We start from the raw sequence: 26,950 nt of genomic DNA on the forward strand, positions 1-26,950 counted from the left end.
AAGGCAACTTATGGATACCTAAAGCTTGTGATGAATTGTGATGACTGATGAAGCCTTTGAATTTACCAGAAATGAAGTAGTGATTAAAAGTAAATTAGGCAGCAGCTATAAATAAACAGAGTAAGACTGCAGAGAGAATCTGTAGACCTAAGAATGTATTTTGTTCCCTTCCAACACCACTTATCCTAGTGAAGGAAGTAAAGAGATCATCTTCTAGGGCATCTTTCACACATTCAATAAAACAGCAGTGAGACAATTCCCAAGATTCACTACAGTAATAAAATTGTACAGTGATTTATTTTAAATCTAGACATATTTTACATTTTTACATTAGTGTGCAGTTCATGATGTCTCAAAATACAGAGTGCAGATACACATATAAAAGTACAATGTGGGGCTAACCACAGGTCTGAATAAAGTTACCTTAATTAAGGCATTAAACCCCCACTCTACATTTTAAGAAGTAACGTGATTACATTCAAAAATTTTACGCAATTCAACTAATGTTTACTTTTAATTAAATCTGGACTGATAAAAATGCAGATTACCTTCATTTTGGTCTGATACAGCTCACTACAAGGCCCATGATAAAGTGTTTCACCAATGAAGTTTTGCATATCTCTTTTACTCTCAAGGGAATAAACACAATCTGCATTAAAAACAGTAAAAAAGGCTGAGTAATTTCTTATACCAGGTAGTTCCAGATTCAAACTGATGGCAGGATGGGACAGCCATTTCTTAGTGCTGCTCAAAGCCCTTTAGCAGGACAGCTAACACTGGTTATAAATATCATAGCACCTCATTATATGGATATCAGTACTGCGTGCCTTGGGAATTAGGAGAGTAGAGCTGAACCTCAACATTCTTTAAGTCTACATTCAAGAACTTATTGCTATACAAACAGCCTCTGTACAACATTTCAGAGAAACTGGGGAGAAAAACATCAAAGACATTAACAGCAATTACTGAGGCTGACACTGGCTACCACACTGAATACATAAGGGGGTTTCAGCAACCATCTCAAGCTGCAGGCTTGTGGCTGCAGGAATTTGGACAGTGTCTGTGCAGCTAAGTTACCCTTATGTAACAAATTTTACAGCTTTCCATCTTCTTGTCCCACAGTGACACAGTCAATACCAAAGAGCCTAATATATCTACAATCTTCTTAAAAAGAAAAAGGGTAGAATTGGTAAGGGTACTTTGTCACCTATGAAACATTCAATATACCTGAACATTGTAGTTTTCAAACTATGGATTAAACTGAAAATGTGCCTGCAGCGTGAGGCAAAAAACCTATCAATTTGAGTACCTAATTCTTATATCATTATCTGGAACACTACATTTTTTTTTTCCTAAAATGGAATTTTCAATCCCCTCCCCTCCCCTCCTTTTTTTTTTCCTGAAGGGTCACTACTTACTTCTTTAATTGCTTCTCAGCCCTAAATATTAAACCAGCAAATAATTTTTGCTTTGTAGCAGGACAGGAGCACACTAATTTTTCAATCCAAAATGTTAGTTCACTAACTAGAAATGTTATTTTACAATTTCTTTATATTCCCCATACACTTGGAGGTCTCTGTTCGGCTACAGGTATAAGTTTGTTCCATTAGAACTTCAGTATATGCAAGACAGTATGGAAAAAAATCAACTACTTGTTAAATCCTTCAGCATTAGTCAGGAGTGAACTACAACCTGACGTAACTCGTGTTTTACCTGTAGGAAGTAATAAACACCATGGCTAACATTAAGATATTCACATTCAAGGGCTGTGTGACCCTAAACTCAAACAGCCAAGATACTAATATTCAGTTAGCTTCAGCAATAGAATTTCCCCCACTGCAGACACAGCCTTTGTAGTTAACTAATGTCATAGCTGATTTGAAGATGCAGAGGTGATCTGATCTGTTTCGCAGAGCACACACTAGGATACAGACTTGCCTTCTATTCACTCATTTCAAGTTATTTGTTTTAATAAGTATTCCACCTTGTTGCGACTTCTCAGTCAGTTACCAGTGTTTCACCCATTTTTTATTGCAGTAGTGAGCAAATGCAGGACAATATGTTGGCTAGTGAATTACAATACTTGTTTATAACACAATAGCTACCTTCAGCTATTTTAATTCCAGTTAGTTAACTGTTAGAGCAACAGCCACAAAACGAGCCATTCGCAGAGATTACAAAACCCACTTACCTTCCAATGTTCAGCACATCAGCCTATTTTAGCCAGTATTCTGTTATAAAACATGAGAACTTCAGCTGACTTCCAAGCAATGTTTTATAACTACATATTTTTCATAAAAATATAATCTCTGCCTTCCTAAATATCTCTAGAGATCTGTGGAAAACAGCGGCTCCAATCAGCCGATGTTTCAAGGAAAATTCAATAAAAATATCACATCTAAAAGATCAATATAATTCATCTTTAATTGGACCTAAAATTAATGTGCAGTCAACCCAGAATTAAAAAGCCTGCCTAAGAAAACAAAGATTGAAATATTTACATTATACACATTTTCCAATTACAGTGCTATTAGAAAGTGGAATGTTTTTTAGAATTAGAATATAAACTCAAGCCTCACCAGGCAGCTCCAGACCAGAGTGGCATCTATGTTCTTCAATTTTTTGAAAAGGACAGATTTCTCATTAATCACATTTTTCAAACGTAGATTATTTCTCTGCCCAACAATCTGTAGAATTACACTCCTAAACTACTGCCATGTCCCATATGAAGTCATTAAGTTAAGCGTTAAATAACATTCATATTTATAACTATGTGACAATGTGGACTGTACATACAAATACACACACTTAAAATCTTTGCTTTCCTAAGGGTGACTAAGTAGAAAAAAGAGGAGGATTTATGTATAAAAGTTGATGCTAGAAAAATCTAAAGCTTTAGAATTTAGTACGGACAAGGTCTCCATTTCTAGACCACAGAAAAAGAAAATTTGGACAACCTCTAGAACAGTTAAATCAGCTCACAAGCTGGTTAGTTTTTTTGTTTGTTTGTTTTTGTTTTTTAAATGTTGTTTTTTTCAATAATACCTAATTTCACTTGTAAAAGATGCAGTCAACGGTCAACGAGGTCCAGAGCTCAGACACTTATTACATAATAACTGGGCAGACCTACACGCGATCTTAGAACGATTACTCAGCTGAAGTCCATTTGTTCCCTGGAATTATTCTCTTTCACCGTAGCCAGGTAGAGGGCACCCACTGGGGTTCTGTGTCAAGTTTGTTTATTAACCGAAGTAACTCTTGATAAGCCTTATCAAGATCAGAATTCACAATTGCTGTATCAAAGTAGTGACCATTGTTCTGTTCCATCTCCCTTGTCTTCTCTATGATTTCTCTCAACTCTTCTGGCTGCAAATAAAGAACAGGGAGTTACTGAATGTGTGTAAGCCCGTCCCGTAAAAAGAAAGGGGAAAGTAACAACTCAGGCCTTATGCACGGATATTTAATTGTATTGCTACAAGGTATTTATAGCTAAATTTTTGACAACAATGAACTACGGCACATTTTAACACCAAAGGCAACTGTTTCTCATTGGCCACAAGTGGCAATCCAGTAAAAGACAGTCCTGGACTGAAGTAAATGAGGAAGATACAGCACTGCTCCTTTTATGACATACATCCTACCGAGGCTCCTCAAACATGCTTCTCAAAAATCAGTTTCGTTGCTAAGCCTACTATCTTTCTGGAAAAAAACAAAAGACAGCAGAAAGTGAAAGCTGAATGGTGCAGAACTGCACACCTGTGAAGATGGATCTCTACAAACACTGAACAGCCAAAAGCAGCAGCTGTCACTGGAATATTTTCACCAATAATAGATTATGAGCCACCATGAAAGGTACACACTGAAATCAGTGGAATCACCATAGAATCAAGTAAACGGTACAGCAGAAAAACTGTAGAAGTAGAAAAGTGATTCTAAGGAGAAGCAGAAACAGATGGTTTTACTTAAGAATTTCTATAAGTTTGATTTCTAAAAAATGTTTGATTTCCTCTTCTGCAACATATCTTTTGTATTTCATAAAGGAACATCCAGGTATAAAGAAGATAGTTTCAAAAGCAATTTCAGGACTTAAAGATTTCTCTTTCCTATATGCTTTACATATTCTTACGAAAATCCAAGTTACACATGCAAGAAAGTCTTTACTACATAATGAGAAGGCATTTAACACAGTAGCTTTCATCCAACTGAAAGACAACTCCAATACAATTAATTTGAAAGAAAAGGAGTATAATTTAGTACCAATAACAATATATTTTTGTTGTTGAAGGATTCCTTGACTATTGCAACAAAAAAAAAGGGTATATTTAATATTTATGTACAATAAGGTTTTACTCATTGCATAACCACGAAGGAGGAAATGTCTACTTAGAGAATATGATTAATTTTGACCCAGATAAAGCAACGACCACCATCTCTCTCCATTTAAGCTTGGACTTTAATGCTCTTTTAGATTTTACAATATATCACACTCTTAAATCAAAGATGGAGAGCAAAACTCAGAGCTCAGAGAAGTGATTATTGATTACAGCTGTTTTAGGATCTCCTATATGAATAGATGCAGTTACAGTAGAACAATTGTTTCTTCCTCAGTGCAAACTACATTATGCTAAACTAGCACTCCGTGGTAAAAAAAGTGCTTCCTATTCACCACTGCAGGGTAGACTAGTTACAAAATCCAGTTACAGAACTCCATTACTATAGCAATACAATTGTTTGGCATCACGGAATCGCCAAGGTTGGAAAAGACCTACAAGACCATCCAGTCCAACCACCCACCTATCACCAATATTTCCCCACTAAACCATGTCCCTCAGCACAATATCTAAATGTTTTTTCAACATCTCCCCCCAGGGATGGTGACTCTACTACCTCCCCGAGCAACCCATCCCAGTGCCTGGCCACTCCTTTGGAGAAGAAATTTTTCCTAACGTTTAACCTGAATCTCCTCTGGTGCAACTTCTCATTATATCTCTAGTCACATGGAAAAAAGAGGTTGAATACCACCTCACTACAACCTCCTTCCAGATTGTTGTAGAGAGCAATAAAATAAGGTCTCTCCTGAGCCTCCTCTTCTCCAGATTAAACAATTCCAGTACCCTCAGCCACTTCCCATATGACTTGTGTTGCAGACCCCTCAACAGCACCACTGCCCTTTCCTGGACACTCCAAGACCTTGCTGTCTTTCTTGTAGTGAAGGGTCCAAAACTGAACATAGTACTCGAGGCGCAGCCTCATCAGTGCTGAGAACAGAGGGATGATCTCTTCCCTGCTCCTGCTGACAACACTACTACTGATACAAGCTGGGATACCCTTGACCTTCTTGGCTGCTGGGCACACTGCAGGCTCACATTCAGCCAAACACTGACCAACACTCTCAAGTCCATTTCTTCCATACAGTCTTCATTCCAGCCACTCTGCCTAAGACCTGTAGAGTTGCCTAGGGTTGTTGTAGTTGATGCAATGTGTGTCCCATAAAGGAATAAGGACCTTTTCAGAGCTTTCAAACATCCTAGCTTAATTTGCAGGTGTCAATTCTGTCAATGCTAGCTTTGCATTTAAATAGTTGATCTGAACTGGATAAGCTGAGATCGTGACATGAAATCTGAGAAGTGATCATATAGGATCAAAGCACAGAAATAACTTTATCTGAAGAGGTTTAGAATACATTTTTTTAAGTAATTGCTTTTCCAAGGCCAGATAAATTCTCAAGAGAAAAAAAAATTCCTCCCTAGAATCATTCCCAAGTTAAACACAAAGTCGTATCTTCTGCAGTTTTGAAATGAAACGTAATTTTTGTACCCAAATGCAGGGCTTAACTGTGCCCCAAGCAACTGGATTCTCTTGGCCCACACCTCTCACGTTCAGCTAGTGTAGTCTGCTTACTAGCCTGAAGCAGAGATCTCTGACTAACCACCTCCACTATATTGTCAGTACCATGCCATCATTCAATTCCAAAAAAAAAAAAAAGAGCATATGAATTTGTTCACCAAAAGCATTCCAGAACCGTACGTAAAAAAGCAGAATGGCTTCAGAAGGAGTGTTAGATATATTACCTTTGGGTTTTTCCCTTCTTTGGCCAACAAAGCACGTAATCTCTCTTGCGAAGGAGGTGCGACAAATATAATATATGGCTTCAAGTCAGAATTACGTAGTGTCTTCAGTGACTGTAGAAAAGTATTAAATATTGAACACCTAAGAAATTTCCATCCAATTAACCGTAACAGTATTGCTACTACTACTCAGAATTCAGTCACCATTTCCTACAAAATTTATATTCCAGTATTTCTCAGATTTATGGACTCTAAACATTTACTTTTGTTCAAGAATTTCAAAATCAAACAAGTAATCTAAATTGAAGCAAGTTTCCTTAAAACGCGAGGGAATTAGAAACTTTTAATTGAGAGAAGAGGTCTTTAAAAAATAAATTTCAGTTTAACCTTTCCTGTTTTGAAGATTAAAATACAGGATACCAAACGCACTATATGCTCAGAGTATTTATTGCCAGGCTACACATACATCAAGACATAAATAAAAAGAACCTGACTGTAATCTGAATTTTCCAAAAACTTCTCCATCTTTTAACACCTTAGAGCTCATAGAATAATGGCAAAAATTAGAGCAAAATTATAATTTTTCAATTCAGAAAATTAGAGCTAGTGAGAAATATCTGGAAACCAACATTCCTTTTAACTTTAGCACAGATACAAAAGTTATGAATGCAATCTTTTTGTTCCTTGTTTGAAAATACACAGAACACTCTAAATAGTTGTACAATCAATGAATATACACATGATACAGTTGTACAATTGTACAATCAATGAATGTATAAATGATATAGTATATCCAGGAGTTTGGCTGATGTAATTATTATACTAGAGTAGGAAAGAAGGACACTCACTCTATCTTGGACTCATGTGGTAGACTCCGGTGGAGCAAATCTCCAGAAGAGATCCTTCCCCACTGGCAGTCAGCTCTGAAATGGGTCTAGGAGAGGTGAAGCCAGGCTCCACCCCTTCCAGCAGCACAGGTGAATTGCCTTCACCTGTGCTCCTGTGGCTGACTCATTGCTCACCTCAGGTGATTAATGAGAGGTTCAGGCCATGATTCAGCAGCCCCATACAATAGTCAACTGAACACCACTGAAAATAATTTGGAATAAACGTGGAAACAGACAGTCTAATTTTACATCAACTTAAAATATCTTTTAGATTTTCACAGTAGCTGCTAAAATTGAAGCATAACAGGCAACAGCTTCTGCCATACCTGAGTGTGAAGATTTAAAAGGCATATCTTGCCAGAGTTGATCACTTGCCGCACGGAGTCTATACTAGTACCATAAAGGTTCTTCTCAAATTCTCCATATTCGATAAACTTCCCTGCAGCTATGTCATTCTCAAATGCTTGTCGGGAAATGAAATGGTAATCCCTGCCAGCTACTTCAGTTTCTCGCCTGCTCCGAGTTGTATCTACAAACAAAACCACAAAAAATAAACTGAATGAAACATACCTGTTCAAGTGAAAAGAAAATATCAGCATTTGATTAAAATAGCTAAGAAATACATGTATTTTATTCTGTGTAATAAATACTTCTGGAGAGACTTGATCAAAGACTGAATCTATATTCAGATGTTTTCTTACATTCATCTAAGAAAACAGTCAGTTAAGAATAAATTTCACCCATGCAGCTGCATTCTGGAAGTGAAAAACAGCTGTTGGTTGTTTACAATACTAATTTTGGGTAGAAAAGACATTTTACATAAAATTCAGTGAAATGTAAATAGTTTGGAAAAGGTATTAAATCCATGTAAATTTAAGTTTATGCAGGATAACTAGTTCAAAAATTATTTTTTTAGATGTGCCGGTTACTTCTTTAACCTTCTGTAACTCATTCTGACTTTATCCAGATTGAAAAATATGCATGTCATATAATGCCTCCATAGCACTATGTTGGGACACTGGATTTGCATTTACTTACAAAGGCTAGTGCCTGCCACACAAGACAATTTGTTCTTCACCAAAGAGCTGACTATAGCCTCCTCAAAACCCCTTAATTTCTAATTACAGTTCTAATCACAAGAGGATTTGGGTGTAGGCAATGTTTAGAATAAGCAATCATATCTGCCTATCAAACTTACGGGGAACAGCAGAGGCAAAGCGATCCACTTCGTTATTCATAAGTCTCTGCCGCAATTCATTTTGGCCACAGTTCTGTGGGCCAATGAGAACAATAGGTCGTTTTCTGTTTGCTGGTTGATGATACAGTGACATTTCCTCATAAGTTAAAATTTCTTCGTTATCATAATCTTGAAAGAAAAACAATAAAAAGGTCAACGTATTATTGCTTGTTGGATGTGTCATTTGTCCTGCAGAGCAAGGTTTTAGGAAGCTCCCCTCTACAACCTCAAAGATTGACTTGTCTAGTAAGCCAAGACAGCTTTTTTTTTTTTCTTTCTGAGGAAATAAAGTGTTTCTACTTTTTAAACAAGAGCATTTGTTAAATTTTCTATAGTTACTTATAAATGCACACTATGTAAAAGATGTTACTTACCATCATTTTTATTTGCATTGTATAAAACTTTCTTCCGTTTCTTTTTGTTCTTCTTCGCACACCAGAGTTTTCCTAATCAAAATAAAGTCATCACAATTACATACCCATGAGGGAAAACACCTCCTATCTTACTGACTATATGGATTTGCAGATCTGAAAACACTAGGTGGTTTAGTTTATTACACCAGTAGAGTGTATGAAGCAAATTCTGCACAGCAAGAGCTTCAACTGGGTCTTGCTACAAGTAAAATTCTTTAAGAAAAAGGAGGCACTCCAAATTCCCTTACATTAATCTACATTGTGCATAATAATTACGAGAAAATAATCTAATTGATACTAAATTCTAAAACTGAAACTAAACTGATTGAAACTAAATTCAGGCCTGCATTTACATCAAGAACTTCAAGCAAGCACCACATTGGTATTATAAAAAAATGGAGAATTTTCTGTAACTCTACACTGACAAGGTTCTAGTAATTAACATCACCATTAGTTAGACACCTTTTTCCTCAAAAAGCACAGATCTAACCTGATTTCTCTGGCTCCTTGTCTTCTTCTATAGTTTGCTTCATTGCTTCTCTTTGTTGCTGAAAACTTTTTCCTGAAAGCATTTTTAAGAAAAATGAAAAAGCAGTTAACTTTGGAAAATTGTTACTATGTATAGTCATAAGTATGTGTACATTTCCATATCTTCTTGTAATGACTTACTCATTTTGTTAAGATTTTAAATCTGAAGCTTCTAGTAGAATATGTAATAAAATAGAAACTTGTTGGGGAAAACTGCTTGTCATAAAGATGTAAAATTCTATTACCTTAATAGAATGAAACTCAGAAATCAAGCTTAAGCTTCAGCAAGGAGCACAATTAATCTGAACATGTACATTAACAATACCCTTCAAAGCTGACAGTATTTGGAAGTGATGTAACTCACGTCCACAAAAGCATCTGTTGTCTTTATAGCATTGTCTAATTTGGGTGACATTTACAGCCAATTTTTCAGGATTTTTTTTTTCCAGTTATTTCGTAGTATTCATATGGTGTTTTTTTTTTAATACATACTACTTCCATGTTTACTGTCAAGCAAGCCACTAAGCAAGCACTATCATCAAATGCAATCGTATACTTCTTTAGGATTTTCATATTGTTTAACTATCACTTTCTTCAGCTATCTTAACACTGGCAACAACGCTGTATTTAGCAGGAAATGGGAACTAAGGACTCAGCTGATTTCCTTCCCATCACGTCCTAAAGTTTGTCTGAATGGATGGATGGAAGAAGTGAGCCTAAAAATCCTAAAAAGTAAGATTTGCGGAGGTCAAAGTTGATGAGAAACCAGTTCATTACTTCCAAAACAAAATCATCAAATGAAAATAGCACAGCCTTGTACTTTTCTGAATAGTTTTGTCTGAAAACTGAAAATATGGGTAAGACTAAATTTTTGTCACTGTGATGATATATTTTTCTTATTTTTTAATATTACGTATGTTATATTTATGCTACATTTTTAAAATTTCAGCTTGAAAAAAATATGCTACATTTAAAATCAGCGTTCCCCTGATCTTATTCAAATACTATAAAATAACAGCATACTATTCTATGAAATTAACATCTGTTCACCTGCTAAGATCCGTGGTGAACTGGAACGCATTACATACTTCAAGAGAAAAATTGTATACTGACTTCAATTTCTGAAACTTCAATTACTCAAAGGCCTCCAGCAGTTAGAAAGGAAGCTCGATTATTACAATAACTGAAGCTCTTGGTTAAGTGAGAATACATAGAAAAGTTAGTACCTGAAAACATATTTTTCAAAGATACTACTTGAAACAGTATGAAACCTAAAAGCTGCTCTCATCTCCAGAGGCAACAAGCAAGTTGAAGTCCAATTTTGCCGCTGTAGCCAGCAGAGGGAACTCTGAATCCACAGAGTTGCCAGGATAAAAGAATAAGGAAATACAGAGTAATTTAGGAAACGTGAACTGCAGTGGAAGTGGTGGTTTTACTTGATGTTTAACATTTATACATGGAGATGCTTCTGAAAGGTCGACCTTTTAAATAAAAGTATTATGAAACCAACAGTGGGCTCTGCTGCAAAATGTTCAAAGTCACAATATTTTAAGGCTGTGGGTATGAGTTCTTAAAAAAAAAAATCAAAATAGTGCCTCCTAAACTATGGGAACAACAACTTTTCAAGGTTTTTCTAGATCTTTATTTACCAGGAATTAGGCCTGCCAGTGGCTGGTTATCTTCATCTCCATCTCTGTAAGCCTGCCACCAGTTTGGGTCTTCTTGGCTGATGACATGGAGTATATCTCCTTTTTGAAAAGACAGGCCTAACTCTCGGCAGGGGACATAAGGGTCATCAGAAGGATCATAGTCAAAATGTGCTTTCACATGTATCTGTGGAAGATAAAAATGTAAAAAAAAGGAAAAATCCGTGACCTTCAGAAGAGTTACACCTCTATCTTCCCATGACTAAAGATGAGGTTTGACATATAAAAGCTCCTCCTATAGAATGCAGACTGTATCTAGGGCATATACAAGACACTGGATTGGATAAAAGCCTGAATTTCAAGTTTTATTAATTCTAGAGCCTACAAATTTTTTTCACCACTTTAGGAACCAAAAAAAAAATAATAATCCTGAGCTACAAATCTAAGCCCTTAGCACTCAAAAAGAATCATAGATATTCTCATTTACTTATATTTAAATAGCAAACACACAGAATGAGAACTGTTTTCTGGCTTTCAGATGAAGTTTCACTTCAAAAATACTTTACTTTGCCATCAAATATTTAAGTTTTTTTGTTTTTGTTTGTTTGTTTGTTTTTTTGCTTTGATAGAAATCTGTGCAATCTTTTTTCCAACTCTTGAAGCGGACTGAGGAAAGGTTACGTTAACTAAATACCAAAAGTATCCAGTATGCAGATTTTTCTTCACAAAGCATATTTACAATTTACAGTAGAACACTTAACTTCTATAAATTCAATTGATATATATAAAATAGAGAAACTGAGAAGTTTCAAATAGCTTTTCAGAAGCATAAGTGGTGCTACTTTTATTAAACCCTTATTGTTTTAGAAACAGAAATATATGTTTCAGCTTATCACTGTCAATAATTTTTAACAGTTAACTCAGGTGCAAGTCTGGTAACAAACGATTTAAATCATTGCAATTTGGTTTTTGTTTTGCTGTATAAATAACCTACAAAACAATGTTCTAAGCTCTACTGGAAAAATAGCGTATACATCACCAAGGTTATGTAAAGCTACTTACAACTGTCTCCTTTGCAGGAGGTGGCTTGCTCTGCTGACTTGGAATCAATACAAAGGTCAGAGTGCCATGCATGTCAGCCTGAGATAAAAAAAAAAGTCTGTTAACATACAGTTGCAGTGATTCAGCAACAGATTAGAAAACCAAATGCCCATATTCAGATTATGAAAATGTAGATTATGTATAACCTATTTCTATTTTAAATAGAACACTTGCAACTGTATCAAGCAGACACTTGAGACAAATAGAGGACCAAATAGAGTATATTCTATTGCTCAGTTCAAAAATACCAAGAAGATCTATACTAGTAGTAGAAAATATGTAGGAAACTGTAACCCTGAAATTACTTAAATGCAACAGTTTTTAAATCTAAACATCTCTATTATGTTTTATGCTGTTAACACTGCCAAAGTACACAGAATGCTTTTTAAAAATTTAACAACACACTGTTTTTTAAAAAAACAGAAAACTCAAATTCTGCATAGGTACCTAACATTGAAACTGCCAGCATCTACAAAGAAGCGGGAACTTAAAACATGTCTTGGCTTTAGAGCAGCCTTAGTTGTTTGCGTACTCTTGAACACAGTTTATTTCTGCATGTAACAAACATCTATTTTAATACACATGCCAAATCCTGAAGAGGCCTGTTCATCCCACTTTCTATACAACTTTCCATGAACCATAACAATTGACACTGCATAAACTAAAGCACATACGAGTATCACCAAAAATTGACACTTCAGGCTTAAATGAAGTAAACATAACGAAGGATAATACGATTAGGCTGTAGGAAAGGAAAATCCACCATTTTCAGTTAGAATGCATAGTTTCTTGAGGAATGCACAGAATTTCACAGTGATAGCATGAGTAGCCTTGTCTGGAGTCACATGCCACTTCATTATCATTTTAGGCACAAGGGGTGAGGCAAGAATTAGAATGCAAGAAATTTCTTTCTCTCCTGTTCTTAAGTATTCTTTGGGGACTGAAACTTCTTATTACTTCTAAAATTTAACATTACAAAACAAAAAAGTCAGCATACAAATAATTATGAAGCTCTAAAAAACTAGTTTTTTAAACTAGGACATTTTGAGGTTTTCACCAATTGCTCTTACAAAGATATGTAACACAAATAATACGTATGTATACATATTACATCTTTTATTCTGTAACTCTAAGTTGTAGGACCTGTTCAAGTGCAGAACAAGATCTCCACAGAGAGTTAAACTGCTACTGTTTAATTATCTGTTAAGCACATACAAAACATTTTTTTCAAAAGCAAAAAGATGTAGCTGAATATGGATGGCTTCTTTTGAAAACACGGATGGCAACGGAGCTAATTGCATAAAGGATCTCACAAACCTCTAATCCAAAACACATGGAGACTGAAGGTTTTTCAAATAAATGGCTCAAGAAAGCCATTTCTGCCTCTAATTCTCTCCACTCGGCCTCCCTCCATGCATCAATTCAGCAGCACCATCAGAAAAGATGGACAGCGTCCATTAAAAACTACAGTCTTACACTAGAAGACTTCATTTATTGATAATGCTTGTACTTCCTATAATAAATGCAACTTACAGAAGAATCCAAGTCTTTGCCCTGATTTTCATTTGTATATAGAGCTCACATTCACTAAGTAATTCAAATATTTACTATATATATTTCTTTGGAACTTCTCCCCAAAGATCCTCTTAATAAATATGTGCTAGTATTTCCAAAGGTCTGTAGTAAAGGTGAAAAAAATGCACTTTCATCCGTTTTCACTTTTACAGAATGATCGTCTCTGATGGAGACTGAAGACTCACAGTAAGGTTCCAAGTGACCTATCTCAGACACTGATCAATAGCACGTGCCAAGGAAGAACATAGGAACAGAGGAATATTGGGCAAAATGAAGTATGTACAATCCCAGCTTCTGGCATCCTACCTTGCCAGAACTTAGAGAGAACATTTCTGCCTTTACTAGTTCCTGATGGATTTTTTGCTGGTTTTATCTAGTAGCTTTTGAATTGATGCACAGCTTTGCTATGAATGTTGCAAGTGTAACAAAGAGAAAAGTACCTTTTGTTCGTAGGTTGCTAGACAAAAAGGTTTTTTGTTAGGAGGGAAAGAGTAAGAAGTCTGGTCAGGTAAATGTCCCATATGAAATCATTAGCAGTGGGTTGAGCCCAGCCAGAAACTACTGCCAACTGCTTATTCACTCCTCTCCCCAAAAGGGGCATGCGAGAGAATCATAAGATCAAAAGCAAGAAAGACTCATGGGTCAAGAACATATGAATGTTTAAAACAAAACAGAACTAAAAAAAAAATCAGCACTGAAGAAATGGCTCATTGTCCATTTTTTCTTCCTGAGCATGGTATTACTTGTCATGAAATATCACTGTGGACATCTGTCCTCACTGTCCCCACCACAACATCTTAGGTACCTATTCATGGAAAGGGACAGAATGAAGAAGAGAAACCACCTTGACACTGTGCAAGCAACAGACTGGATTTTGAAGAAAAAGACCATCTACTGTGAAGATGGTGAATTCCACCTCAGCCAGGCAAGACCAAAATCATGCAGGTACACCTTTATTGATATTAACTGAGGACTAAGCCTGAGACAGATGAAAAAAAAATACAATGGCTTTTCACAGCTAAGCAAAGCTTTTCCTTGGAAGTCACAAAAACAAGTCTCAAGATGATAGCTTGACTTGTTCACATTTGTAACACTCAGTTTTGCGTTTAACTGCCACTATACTTAATAAAATTGCACCTTGCATGAGAAAGCAAGCTTGAAATGGCCCTCCATATGTGAATACTAAGTATGAGAGTAAAAAACTGCTCTAAAATAATTCTAAATATGACTACAAATGACAAGCGGAGCTAACAGACTTCACTCTTACGAGTATTTTTTTCAGGGAAAATGAAATCCACAACTCACCAGTAAATCAAAAACTTCATTAACATCTTTTCCACGAATCTCAATGCCATTAATCTCCAGAACTTCATCCCCTTCATGTAACAGCCCACTCTTTTCTGCAGCACCTCCTTTGACTATTCGACTAATGATGACAGAATCCATTTCGTTACGAACAGTAGCACCCTGTATAGTAGCAACAAATTCTGAATTTATTACATATCACAAACTCAAAGCCATCTATTGTAAGTATTTCAAGCCAGTGATGAGACATTTCTCTGTTGAAAGAAAATGCATGTAACAGCTTGGATGTATACATGCAATGCTCTAGTTTACAAAAAAACACATTTGTTTCTTTAAGTGGTATTAAAGATTGAAGAATTGAACTACTCTACACTATAAGAGTCCTTTCTTTTTTTTCTTTTTTTAAATAAAAGCTTTCCTAAACACTTATTTGAAAGATGCAAAGTAGAAGATGAAAAAGAACACTAACACAACACAGACTTCTGTAATTGGACAAGGATCTAAGCTTCCCTGCAGCTAAGCTTGGATAGTGACTTCTATAATAAAACCCTGGCCAAATCCACATGATGAAAGCTATACAGGCCCTAAGTGGTAACATGTTTACAGCTATATCAAAATGCACATTAAGTAATCATTTATTACCATATCTCATTTGGGCAGGTGAGGAAGAAGATGATTCTTAAGTTAAATATAGCTTTCACATTGAAATTCTAAGACTTTCATAGCTATCTGCAAAGACTGCTTACCTGCTTTAAGTATAACTGAGCAAGTACCAACACTTACCAAGGGAATGTCTCGAGCTTTCTCAATGCGAACTATTTTAACTGTCTCCCCTCCATACGTGCCAACATTTTCATAAATTTTTTCATCTGCAACAGGCTCGGGTTGCATTTCTTGTTCCGCAACCTTGTCATGAGCTAGTAGAAGTGCCTAGTGTTAAACGAAATCAGCTCAATTACAGTAAAAATTCTAATTTCATATGCATACAAAACAGTAACAATCAATGAAATTCTGCAATTTGAAAGCCCTATACACAATTACAAAATACTGCAAAATGACTCAAGCAATAGAAAAGATTTATTACAGCTATATAGTTTCTACTTGCAAAAAAGTTTGCTTTCAGTTTTAGAAAATAATACAAAACTACTTTGAATACAAAGTTGTGACTATACTTACAACTCATCCTTGAAAATAAGTCAGACATTAGTTTACTATATATGTGAATGAAGATACAGAAGCAAAAAACTGCAGTCAAAACTACTCATGAATTTTCTTCATCACTGGACAAAATTCCCTTTATGCACCCTACGATAAGAGTGCAGTAACTTTACCTGTCACAAAAAAGTAAAGTATCTCGTGTTGCCACTGACATTACTGATCTAATGCTACCCTGCTCATGTGAAAATTACCTCGTAATAGCTGTAGAACACAACAATTTGTTTTACCTGCATGTGAGGGGCATTCAGCAAGGCATTAAGTTCCTGCCCATCCTTGTGGTGACTGGGTTTTAAAACACTCTGAACCTGAAAAGAAATAAAGTAGTAAAGCTCTCGCTCTCCCCAGTGATTTATCAATCTTCATGCCCCAACTGAAGCACAAAACCCTAATTGCAATTATTCGTTTTACGAAAATAAAATATGCACAATAATTGTTATACTGACGCACTGAACCTGGCCTAGTACACATTAGAAAAATGTACAGTGAGATCATAGGACTACTCCAGCATGCTGTGCTTCAGTGATTTTCTATCGAATGCAAACTGGTATCCAGTATATCATACGGATTTCTCAACAGAAATTAACAATGAACTCAGCTACCCCAAGAGATGTACACAAAGAAGTTAAAATTAAGAAAGAAACCTGACAGCATAATTAGCTACAATGAAGCCTACTTGGCAAATATTACTACATCTTTCAAAATGGGCTAGTTTCTCTCTAATGTGACCAGACTTCCTTTTCCCTAAAAGCAGATGGTTTATTTTTAACCTAGTATTTCTACCAGCAGCAAGACCAAAGATTCCAAAACAGGTTTTGCAGCACTTGCTGGAAGATCTGTGTCAGAAACTTTAAGAGTCAAAACTTCAAAATATCAACATCTCAGCAAACCAGTTTTCTTCAGCTATTTTTTATAATTTTTTTTTTTTTCCCAAGGAAAAGAATAATCCACAGTAAGACAACAACTGTTCTTGCTCAAGTAGCTTTTGTTGCCAAAAAAGGTTTGCATTCCTGTTCAGTTAAACAGGCCTTGCTATCATCTCAAATACAGAAAATCTCTGTATGTTTTAAAGGAAAGCCAGGAGCAGGGAATTCCCCTTTATCTAAAGGCGAGGCTGAAGAAGATACTTTCCACAGCAATTATCTTCGGTCTAATCTGCACCGTCGTGAGTGCAAAAGCATTACTGAAGCCAGAGGAATCAAGAGTAGATTATACATAACAGCAGCTTCCTGTGAGATGGAAATGTTCTTTCCCCCATGCATTTTTTTTTTTAACTCCTCAGGATGAAAAATGTGATATAAAAATCAAGAACTAAGTTGAAGAATTAATTTAGATAAAACCACAGAGAACAGAAGGAATTCAGCTTCACATCAGTTTGACCCAAGTCATATCTCTGCAGCTGCCAGGAAGCTATTGTCCCCAGTTAGAAGTCCTGCAAGCAAGACACTTTGAACAGAAGGCCAGATGTTAAGTATTAGACAGAAAAAAAAATGTACTACATACGTCTGTAGGTATTGTTGTACCTCAGAACCAAATCCGCACGTCTTCGTGAATTTATACAATAAATATTTATCATAAAAGCAATCCTAAACCATATATTATTTATAGTAACATTTTGCTAGTTGCTACGTGATGCACAGCTTGAAACAGAAGCACACAATAAGGCATATATATGTTTAGATGCCAAGAACAGCATCTCCCCTCCTCCTTTATTTTTCCATGTCTTAGAACTTGGCCCAACCAGTCAGTCATTCTCTATGCAACAACATCCTTTATTGCAGCTGAACTTCCTCTTTGAATAATTACATTATTCAAAAACTAACAGCTCCTCCACCTCCTTCCTAAGAAAAAGATAAATACATTATTTACTTGCTTAATATAATGGTTGAAGCGTTAGGAAAGGTTCAGTCTGCTATGTGCAACACCTATTACACCGGTACTGCTGCACATCAGATTGCTTTGTTATTTAAGGTAAAGAATTCCACGTCTTATCAGGCGAGGAAATCTGAATCTAAGCTGACTTTCCAGAAGTGACACACCACAGACAGTATAAGCATTCCACACTAAACATGTGGCAACACTATTATTTTCTTAACCCTTCAGCCCAGTTTTTATTGTTAGTTATATAAACTTGAGCTCAAACAACTAAAAAAAAAATATTAATATGGTTTCACTATAAAAGCCACAACTTGGAGGCACAGGGCGAGACACATAGCAGAGGGCACACACTGGAATCATATTGGCCATTCAGAATATAATCACACCTCCAAAACCATGCTGCATGGAATGAGCAGGACTGCTGGGAGCAATGTATATCCACGTTCTAAAGGATTTATACTGGAAGTTACAAACGTGTCTTCTGCCTTCTCAGGAGAATAGATCTAATTTAATTGCTTACACTTCCAGAAGTGAATGGTATCAGGTATTTAGAAACACAATTTATATAAATTGAGTCTGTTGAGTATGTTTAATAGCAAGAATAAATTCAAGGCATCTGATATGTGGTGTTACAAGCCAAAAACTACCAGCTGTCTCATATGCTGCAACAAGGTCAAGATTCAGACCATGTTCCCATAATCCTCGCCTCTATCTTGGTCAAATTTAAAAGGATTTAAAATCGATTTAATTACATTTGATGCTTACTGGCTATTTTTATTTAAGACGCAACATTTTATGGAGATTACCTCTTTAAAATAAATTCCTTAAGTCTAAATGCTCCATTCCACCTTTTTAATTCAATAAAAGTTTCTTAACAATGAGAGCAAAGAAAAATCCTGAGTTGTTGGGATCTGCTTACCAAAGAAAACGAGAAAAGTACAAATATACTAATATAAATAATCCCCTCAAGAGGACTAGAAAATAAGTGTCTCATTCCACTTCAATATTTTAAGTTAAAAAAAAAGGCAAAAATTTTTCCTAACACTGTTAAAATACATTACTTTTTACAAATAGGCAAACTTTCTAAGAGTAAATGAAAACAGAAACTTGAATTAAGTTCAATGTGACAAATGAAAATCTTCCCAGACTACACTTTAGAAAAGGTGTTTACTTTATACTAAATCTTAATCTTTCCTTTTTTTCTTTTTTTAAGCAGAGGATGAGAATTTTTGTCTCTTTTTGTTAGAGCTACAGATGTATGAGTTCTAGAATAGGCTCTCTTGTACACCATAAAGCCTCCAGCCCCAGAGAGTTCAGAGTTTGTAGCTTTAAACTGGGACACACACTATAAAACAGTTTCAGATTTGTACACTGTCACTGATGACCTGTGCACTGAAATATGCACATTAACATTACTTGTCATTTAAAATTAATGTTATGTGTGTATATACTGTTTTTCTTTCTTGTAATGTTTTGTATCATCAAGATGTTATCAGCTGTTCAGACTTTTCCAAGTGTCTCTTTAAAAACACCTTGAAGTAGGTAATGCTCCAAAAAGATTAAAGAACTGTGTTCTGAGGGAGCTTCCTAAGCCTATATTTAGAGGTGGGAAAAGAAAAAGGCACAAAAAGAAAAAACTACAAAATAATTGGGCATGCTGCCCCTGTTAGGGGTGGTGTGCATGTGGAAAACAACTTTTCCTGAAGCAAAAACTCATTAAGGAATAACAGGTCTGAAAAATGAGCATAAGATCTGTTCAAACAAGAATGACGTGAATGGAAGCCTCAAGCTTTTCCTTACAACACTTTTGTTGGTCACAGAAATATCTGTCCTGAATTTCCAGCTTAATAACTTCAGGATGTTATGTAGCATATTGCAAAATATAATTTGCTTAAATAAATCAGAAGTTGAATCTAGATTACATCTGAAAATGAACACAGATGTATGCAATATATTTCCCTTCAGGAATTTCAAGGCTGCAACAAAACACGGACAGGGGATGAAGCATCAAAATGAGAGCAGGAATACATGATCTTTTATGTAATATTCTTCCAGGTGTTGACAAAATTCTATCAGATAAACAAAATATTTAATTCTTATAAGCCTTTACACATTACTGCTAAGACACAGGACTGGCTTTGCACTGTCTTCTGATCTTAGGATTTATGAAACTACCTGAAAATAACAGGAATGTGCTGAGAATGTGGGAGTTCGGGAAGACAGCAGGGAGGAATATGAACATTGGAGAACCGACTTGTAGTTTTCCCGACATTGATAAAGCTCTGCTATTCCACTACAGATGTCAACAGAAGATTCTGTCTTGCAGGGAAATTTAGAATTGGAAGGTATACATTCCTCCTGAAAACTTCCATTAAGCACTCAATAAAAAAAATATATCCATGAAGGGGAGGGGTAGAGGGAAACCAATCACATTTCTTATGATATTTATCTCAAACATTCTATACATAAATAGAGATTTAAAAACTCTGACTTGCATTTGAATGAAAATGCAAATTATGTCTATAGGCAGGATGTGTGTATGAGGAAGTGGCTTACAAACAGAAGCTAACTTGAAAGGTTCTTCCAGACTCGGACGAAGCCTAGCAAGCATCCTGGAGCAGCCAAGAGGCAGACTGATAAACTATAGGCAAGCTCACAGGAAAGATACTTCCACTTTGTTTTGGTGCAATCTTACCGAGAGCATAAACAGAAAAATCCTGAGCAGCAGATTAATCAGCAAACTGTGCCTTCGGAGAATGTTTTAGAGACATCTCTCAAGAATCAGTAATTTATTCTGCAAAAGAACTAAGACTGCAACATTGCTTTCTTTGACTTGCAAGATCAACAAAACCAGACTCTACGAAAATCATCCTGCTGCTATACTGAAATGGAAGTGATGCATCTGTGAGCAATGTGCCAGTGCACCCGAGCAAGGTCTGAGCAGGTGCGCTTATCCTGCCTGGGGAGCTGGCTTTGCAGAATGCAACCTGTTGCACTTGCGCTGATACTCCTTCTGTTATCTGCAACGTTGTATCTGCATTTCCCATTAATTACTTCTACTGCCTGCAAGGCTACTATAAACAGGCACTGTTCATCTACATTCAAATGAGTAAGACTCAAAGAAAACAGTTAACTTAGCTAAAATTGTAATAGTATTTCAAACACTCAAGATCTCACTGAAAATAAAAAAGTTTTAAATCTTACTAAAGTAGATTTCTAAAAGCACAATTTAATCATTTCTAACAGATGTGCTTGGCTTTATAAGAGAGCTGTCATGCCAGAAAAAAATTAAATGTGATCTGACAATCACAGCAGTAATCAAAAAAATAAAGTATTAAGGCACCTGCTGCTCACTTTAAAGCAAAATGCTTGTTTCTAGTATAGCTGTATTTTCAGAGATGCCTCCAAATTTAAGAACCAGGGCTCAACTTGGAAGAAACTCACAATAACAGATAACTACAATGTAATTCCTAATCCTTGGATTAAAGAATAGTGAATGTGAAAAGTTTTCCCTAACTGCTCCCTTTTCTGTTTAATTCTTTTACATGTTTTAATTCTATTACACAATACTCACATCAAAAAGGGCATTCTTAACCTCAAAATATTCTTCCAGTTACTGTTTTCCTGGAAATATGGAAAAACTGGATACAGCAATCAGTGACTATTGGAATTCATTTTCTATTTAACATGCAGTAAGTCAGACAAGTTTGCCAAGTACACATTTCAACAACAGCTACGATTACATGCTTCGTATACACATCAATGAGATGCATACTGTACATACCTCTTGTGCTAGTTCTTGTGCATTGGAGATGAGAGGATATGGAGGGCTGGCTTTGTTCATGTACACTGTAACAGCGTTGTGTATCTTAAACGCATTCTGAAAATCAGTATTTTGAACAAGCTGTAAGATGAGAGAGATATCCTCTTGGCTCTGAGGGTCTACCAAAACATGTTGGATATGTTTTAGGGAAGTTAATAGTTCTTCCACTTCTGGTAGGAAATAAAACAAAACCAAGACACAAGTTAAAGACTGACAATGTCGTAATGTTTGTGTTCAGAGTTTTACAAAAAAAATTTTGCCGCTCAGTTTTTAAATCAGCAGTAATGTATGCAAGTATATCACTTAGCTATTATTCTCTCATGGTTATCAGCAGAACATATTAGAATCAAAACAAGGACCACAAGCCAGTATAAGAAAAAGAAACAAGCTGATAAATGGTTCAAAATTGAATTTCAAATAATAGGAGCAGTACGTTTCTGAAGGAAACCACTGGTACGTAAAAGATTCAATAACTACAGCTCGTGTATAACTAAACATTAAAGAAGAACTATTTTGCAATACGAAATCAACCGCTTCGCTAAACTAGTCTTGATTCCCTGTATAATAAATTTAAATACACTTTATTTAAATACTCCATGTGCATATATAACACATTGCTTGCTTACAGAATGAACGATTGATAAGTAAATTACACTTTTATAATTAAAAGGAAAGAAATAATCTCAGGACAATTAAAAAGAACACATCCTAAAAGCATTCCATAGTCACATAAAAAACATCTTACCCACCTTCCTAAAACCACCAAGGAAACAAAGAGTAGTAAGAAGATGCACTGAAAGCTCGGACAGAGGCAGGGCAGGATATTCCACAAGGGAAACACAGTACAGCTCAGAACAGTAATTAAGGCCAGCATCTTACTGGGGAAATGTGTACAAAACCTACTGCCCATCGCACAGGGAAATGCTGTTTGCGATGAAAGTTAACACCTAGCAGGCGAGAATATTTGCTAAATAGGATGTGGTAATCTGGCAGATTAATTGCCTAGGGGAGTATGCAGATAGTCTCAGCAATCTTTTCTCCTGACACTTGAGTACTGCTTTCAAGTATTAAAAAAATAAAAATACGTGGAAAACAGTCAGATGCTCAGGTGTCTATTATTGCCTGTTCTGTCAAACATCAACTGAAAACTCTGTTGTTACTGTTACTAGGTTCAAAGAAACAAGGCATTAGAGAACTCAACTTCTTTATAATACTCCTTAAGCATTAATGGTTTTATTCAATTATTTCTGAATTCTCTAACCGTTATATACCCAAGACTTTAAGTACATGCACAAATACTTTCTAATGTATATTCCATATAAGACAGAAACAGATACAGACCGATAGACATCTATTCTACAGCTATAGTAAAAAGATGTACTCTTCTTAGATGCCCCCACACATTATCTCTTCAGTACTTTCCTAGTTCCTTCTATCTTGCCCTTCCTTATATATCTACCACAGTACTCTCCTCACCAACTAATCTCTCTGTACACTCAATCTTCATCTGTGCTGGATGTGGAAGACCAATATCATATCACACTTCTCCCAGGAACAGCAAAAGCTTCGAAGGCATCAAAGCTAGCCATTCCAGGTCCCTGTTTATGAGTTCTAAGTCACTGATTATATTTCTGAAGGCTTTTTTTTGTTGTTGTCCATAAATGCCAAGTAGCAAGACTCTATCTCTAGACATTCCCTATTTAAAGGGTTGTATAGAAGAAAACAGTTCAGTAAACAACTAACATCTTGCACATTTACTCACAGAAAAAGTCAAGGTTCTGCGGAAGAAAAAATCCATTTTATAGCGCAGATCAATTAGCCATCAACTGTTTTATTAATTTCAACTCTTGTTTTTCAAGAAGCGTTGCAGTCTTTTCTCATTAGACCAAGAAATGGCTGGAATGTGACACAGCACTGCGTGATACACGCAGTAATCAAAAGGACTGCCAGCAAAAAAATACGCAACTGCAGGGGAGGACCCATGGTCACTGCTTAACATGTAGGATCATTTCAAACAAAAAGTTACAAGCAGCAAATTGAAAAGCACGTAGTTGGCTTTATTGGATATTACCACCAATATCTTAATTCTTAGGTTCTTTTAGATCTCTTTAGAGTACTCTATAGTACTGCTAGCTCTCGAATGCCTCATATGCTACTTGAATAACAGCACTAAGAAAACTACTGGTTTATCAAAACTATTTATAAGTATAAATTAACTTTTAGAAAACAAAATGTTTTACGTCTTGTAAGTAAATTTTGCCCTAGTAAAAAAACAACAACAAAAAAAGCAGCTTTTCCCCACAAAAAAGAGAACAAAACAGATTTTGCTGTAGCCACAAAAGGTTTCTTACATGAAACGTCAGCTACGTATTTAATTAGGAGAATAAGTCACAGTGTAAAAACTATTTTCTGCACTTAAGAGAAATACATAGTTATGAATAAGCTTGTTAAACACTTCAGTAATGAACATATTCTAGGTGCTCAGAAAGGTATTTCTACCCTGTCAGCTGTCTAAATCACGTCCTGTTTTGATAATAAACATGCCCTTTAAAACTGGTTTAATTAAGTGTGCTATATTATCTTTATAAACAAAATCCAATCCGCTTGATTTTTTAATTGTTAAGATGAAAAGACTGAAGGCTTGGCAACGAAATACCAAATGAGATATTAGCATGTATGGAATGCCATTTTCAAAACTAAAAATATAGACAATATGTATTTATAGCTGTACGTTTTAGCAGCAATTCTATGGCTTAACAAATAAAGCAAAGCTAAAATCCATTTTTTAAAATGCAATGAAAACAGTACTTTAACAACTTCGTAATTCACTAGCACTGGTTAAGAGTTCTGCTAACAACGCTTGGAAATACATCAAGGTGAAAATTCAGTAGTCAGAAGCAGCATGCTTCAGAAATTCAAACTAAATACAAAACATTTCACATGCTACAAGTTTTGTTTTTTGTGTTGTTTTTTTTTTTGACTAAGTCACGGGCCAGCAAGTTTTTTAGAGATCAAGAAGTTGAACATATTAACTTAAAAAATTTCAGCCTCTCCGAAACATTAAAAAAGCAGAAGTTACTAAACTCAATGGACTCCAGCCCTTTTCATGATATTCTGTATTTTATATGTACACGCATTCATAAGATAACTTCACCAGCTCTTGGCGAGAGTCAGGAACAAGCAGCTTCATTCCAAATTCAGTGGAAGTGTCAGATCTTGGAGAAGTGCTACAAATTAAATTTAAAAGTCTGACTCAGTTTTACTGCACTCCTGGTTGAAACAGATTTTTTTATGGACTACAAAGGTTACAAGATTATAGCACTTCAGCTGCATTTTCTTCCTTAAAGCATTCAGCAATTCAACGCGACAGCTGACTGCAATCTAATGCCCACTTTCAGGAGTGTGAAATAATAACAAATCCTCACCTCCTAAATCTCAGTCTGCTTAATCTAAATTGTTACTACACTACATTTATTTCCCTGTCAAACGTGACTGTCAATATTACATCAAGTTTCTACCTGACTGCAAAGCCCTAAGTGAACTCCCTGGTGCACAGAATCATACAGTCACAGAGTGGTTTGGGTTGGAAGGGATCTTGAAGATCATCTGGTTCCAGCCCCCTGCTATAGGCAAGGATACCTCCTCTAGACCAGGTTGCTCAAAGCCCCATCCAGTCTGGCCTTCAATAATTCCAGGGAGGGGGCATCCACAACCTCACTGGGCAACCTGTTCCAGCATCTCACCACCCTCACAGTGAAGAATTACTTCCTAATATCTAGTCTAAATCTACCCTCTTCCAGCTTAAAGCCATTTCCCCTCATCTTGTCACATATATAGATATATCATAATATAGCCTAATTACATTATTGCACCTTCAAAAGTCCCAGCCTTTCTAGCTCAAAGAACAGACCATGCACACTCAAAAAACTAGTGAATTTTTCTGCTGTGTGTGTCTTTAGACTCTATTTAAAAATAAAGATATAATTTAAAGCAGTAAGGATCTTAAAACAGGTATGGATTAAGAAGTCAAAAATCCAAGAAGTTGGGATGTTTGCAATGCCTTATTTTCACTCCAGTGACAGCACCTCATTTTAGATGACTAGATGCTTGTATTTGCAGAAGAAAGGTAAGAAGTACTTCCTACAGAAGTTCAGTTAAAGCAACAAAAGCTACGAAGTGAAGGTTTTCAGAGTGCATCTCTACAAAAATTACTAGCTTTAGAAATATTTACATCAAAATCTTTAGATTAACAGTCAAAGCAAGCAGTCCTTCACTGTCAAGGCCAAGATTTAAAGGAAAAACGCAAATGATATTAGGTGACAACTGAAAACACAGAACAACCAGAATAAGAAAAAACAGACATGCTCCACTAGAAAATATCAAAAGCCCTAGCATCTTTTTTAGATTTTATTTTATATGACATCACTTACTCTGATATGTGCTTCATCAAACTTAATAAAATCTGGCAGCAGATACATGGTTTTCTCCACCCTACAGAGATGGAGACATCCAATGAACCCAATGGTACTCTGCAATTTGTTTAAATGTCCCCCAGAAGGATTAGTTTTGGGAAGCTCCTGCTGGGGCACATATTTAAGCTTGGCTAAATGAAGAAAATCACAAACCCAAAGGACCAGAAGTCTTACAGTAGGAAGAATTAACTAAATCACATTTTCAGAACATTAATATTCAAATAAATCTTTTTCTTTTCCATTAACCTGTTCATAATTTCCATCAACACCTACCTAATGTCTTCACAGTATAATGAGGACTCTCCAAAACAATCCCTTCTTCTGTGTCAAATATTGGATTGTCTATTCCAGTTTTTGGAGGAATCTGTGCTAATTTCTTAAGCCTCATGGAAGCAGTAAGGTCCAATTCCTGTTTCTTTCCCTCTTCCTCTCTTCTGCGCCTTATGTCCTCCTGCTGCTGCCGGATTCGCTCCAGCTGAGCGCTCCGCCGCATGGGCATCATCCTGGAGCCCAAATCTCCAGGGCAATCGACAGCCATTTCTCGGTGCTTCTGAGGTTCCTCAGGAGATGCAAGATCCACGTTTTTTGCTTCACTATCAGAATCTTCTGTGATGTGTCCATTCATATGAGAAGTTGTCATGGTTATGTGCAATTAGGCCTATTCTCTTCAAATAGAAATGCTGCTATTAGGCCAGTTTTCGTTATGCTGCTGTGTAAAATCCATTATAACTTCAAAAATGTATCCCTTCCATCATAAGGCAGCCAAAGAAGCATCCACGATGAAAATCTAATGAAAGACATT

At 36.0% G+C, this 26,950-nt stretch overlaps 1 protein-coding gene across 1 annotated transcript; it reads right to left on the reverse strand.

The window, feature by feature from the left end:
• Positions 1 to 138: 138 nt before the first annotated feature.
• Positions 139 to 26,950, reverse strand: MPP5 (membrane palmitoylated protein 5). Its single transcript, XM_010711553.3, has 13 exons — positions 26,422 to 26,950; positions 21,638 to 21,846; positions 16,206 to 16,283; positions 15,544 to 15,690; positions 14,761 to 14,922; positions 11,842 to 11,919; positions 10,783 to 10,966; positions 9,096 to 9,167; positions 8,567 to 8,638; positions 8,154 to 8,321; positions 7,282 to 7,484; positions 6,072 to 6,182; positions 139 to 3,366 (listed from the first exon to the last, which is right to left on the reverse strand). Exons 1-13 carry the CDS (start codon positions 26,786 to 26,788, stop codon positions 3,190 to 3,192), a joined length of 2,028 nt encoding a protein of 675 aa, XP_010709855.1. The 5' UTR covers positions 26,789 to 26,950; the 3' UTR covers positions 139 to 3,189.

Source organism: Meleagris gallopavo, chromosome 5 (assembly GCF_000146605.3).
Source record: "Meleagris gallopavo isolate NT-WF06-2002-E0010 breed Aviagen turkey brand Nicholas breeding stock chromosome 5, Turkey_5.1, whole genome shotgun sequence".
Classification (NCBI taxonomy): Eukaryota; Metazoa; Chordata; class Aves; order Galliformes; family Phasianidae; genus Meleagris; species Meleagris gallopavo.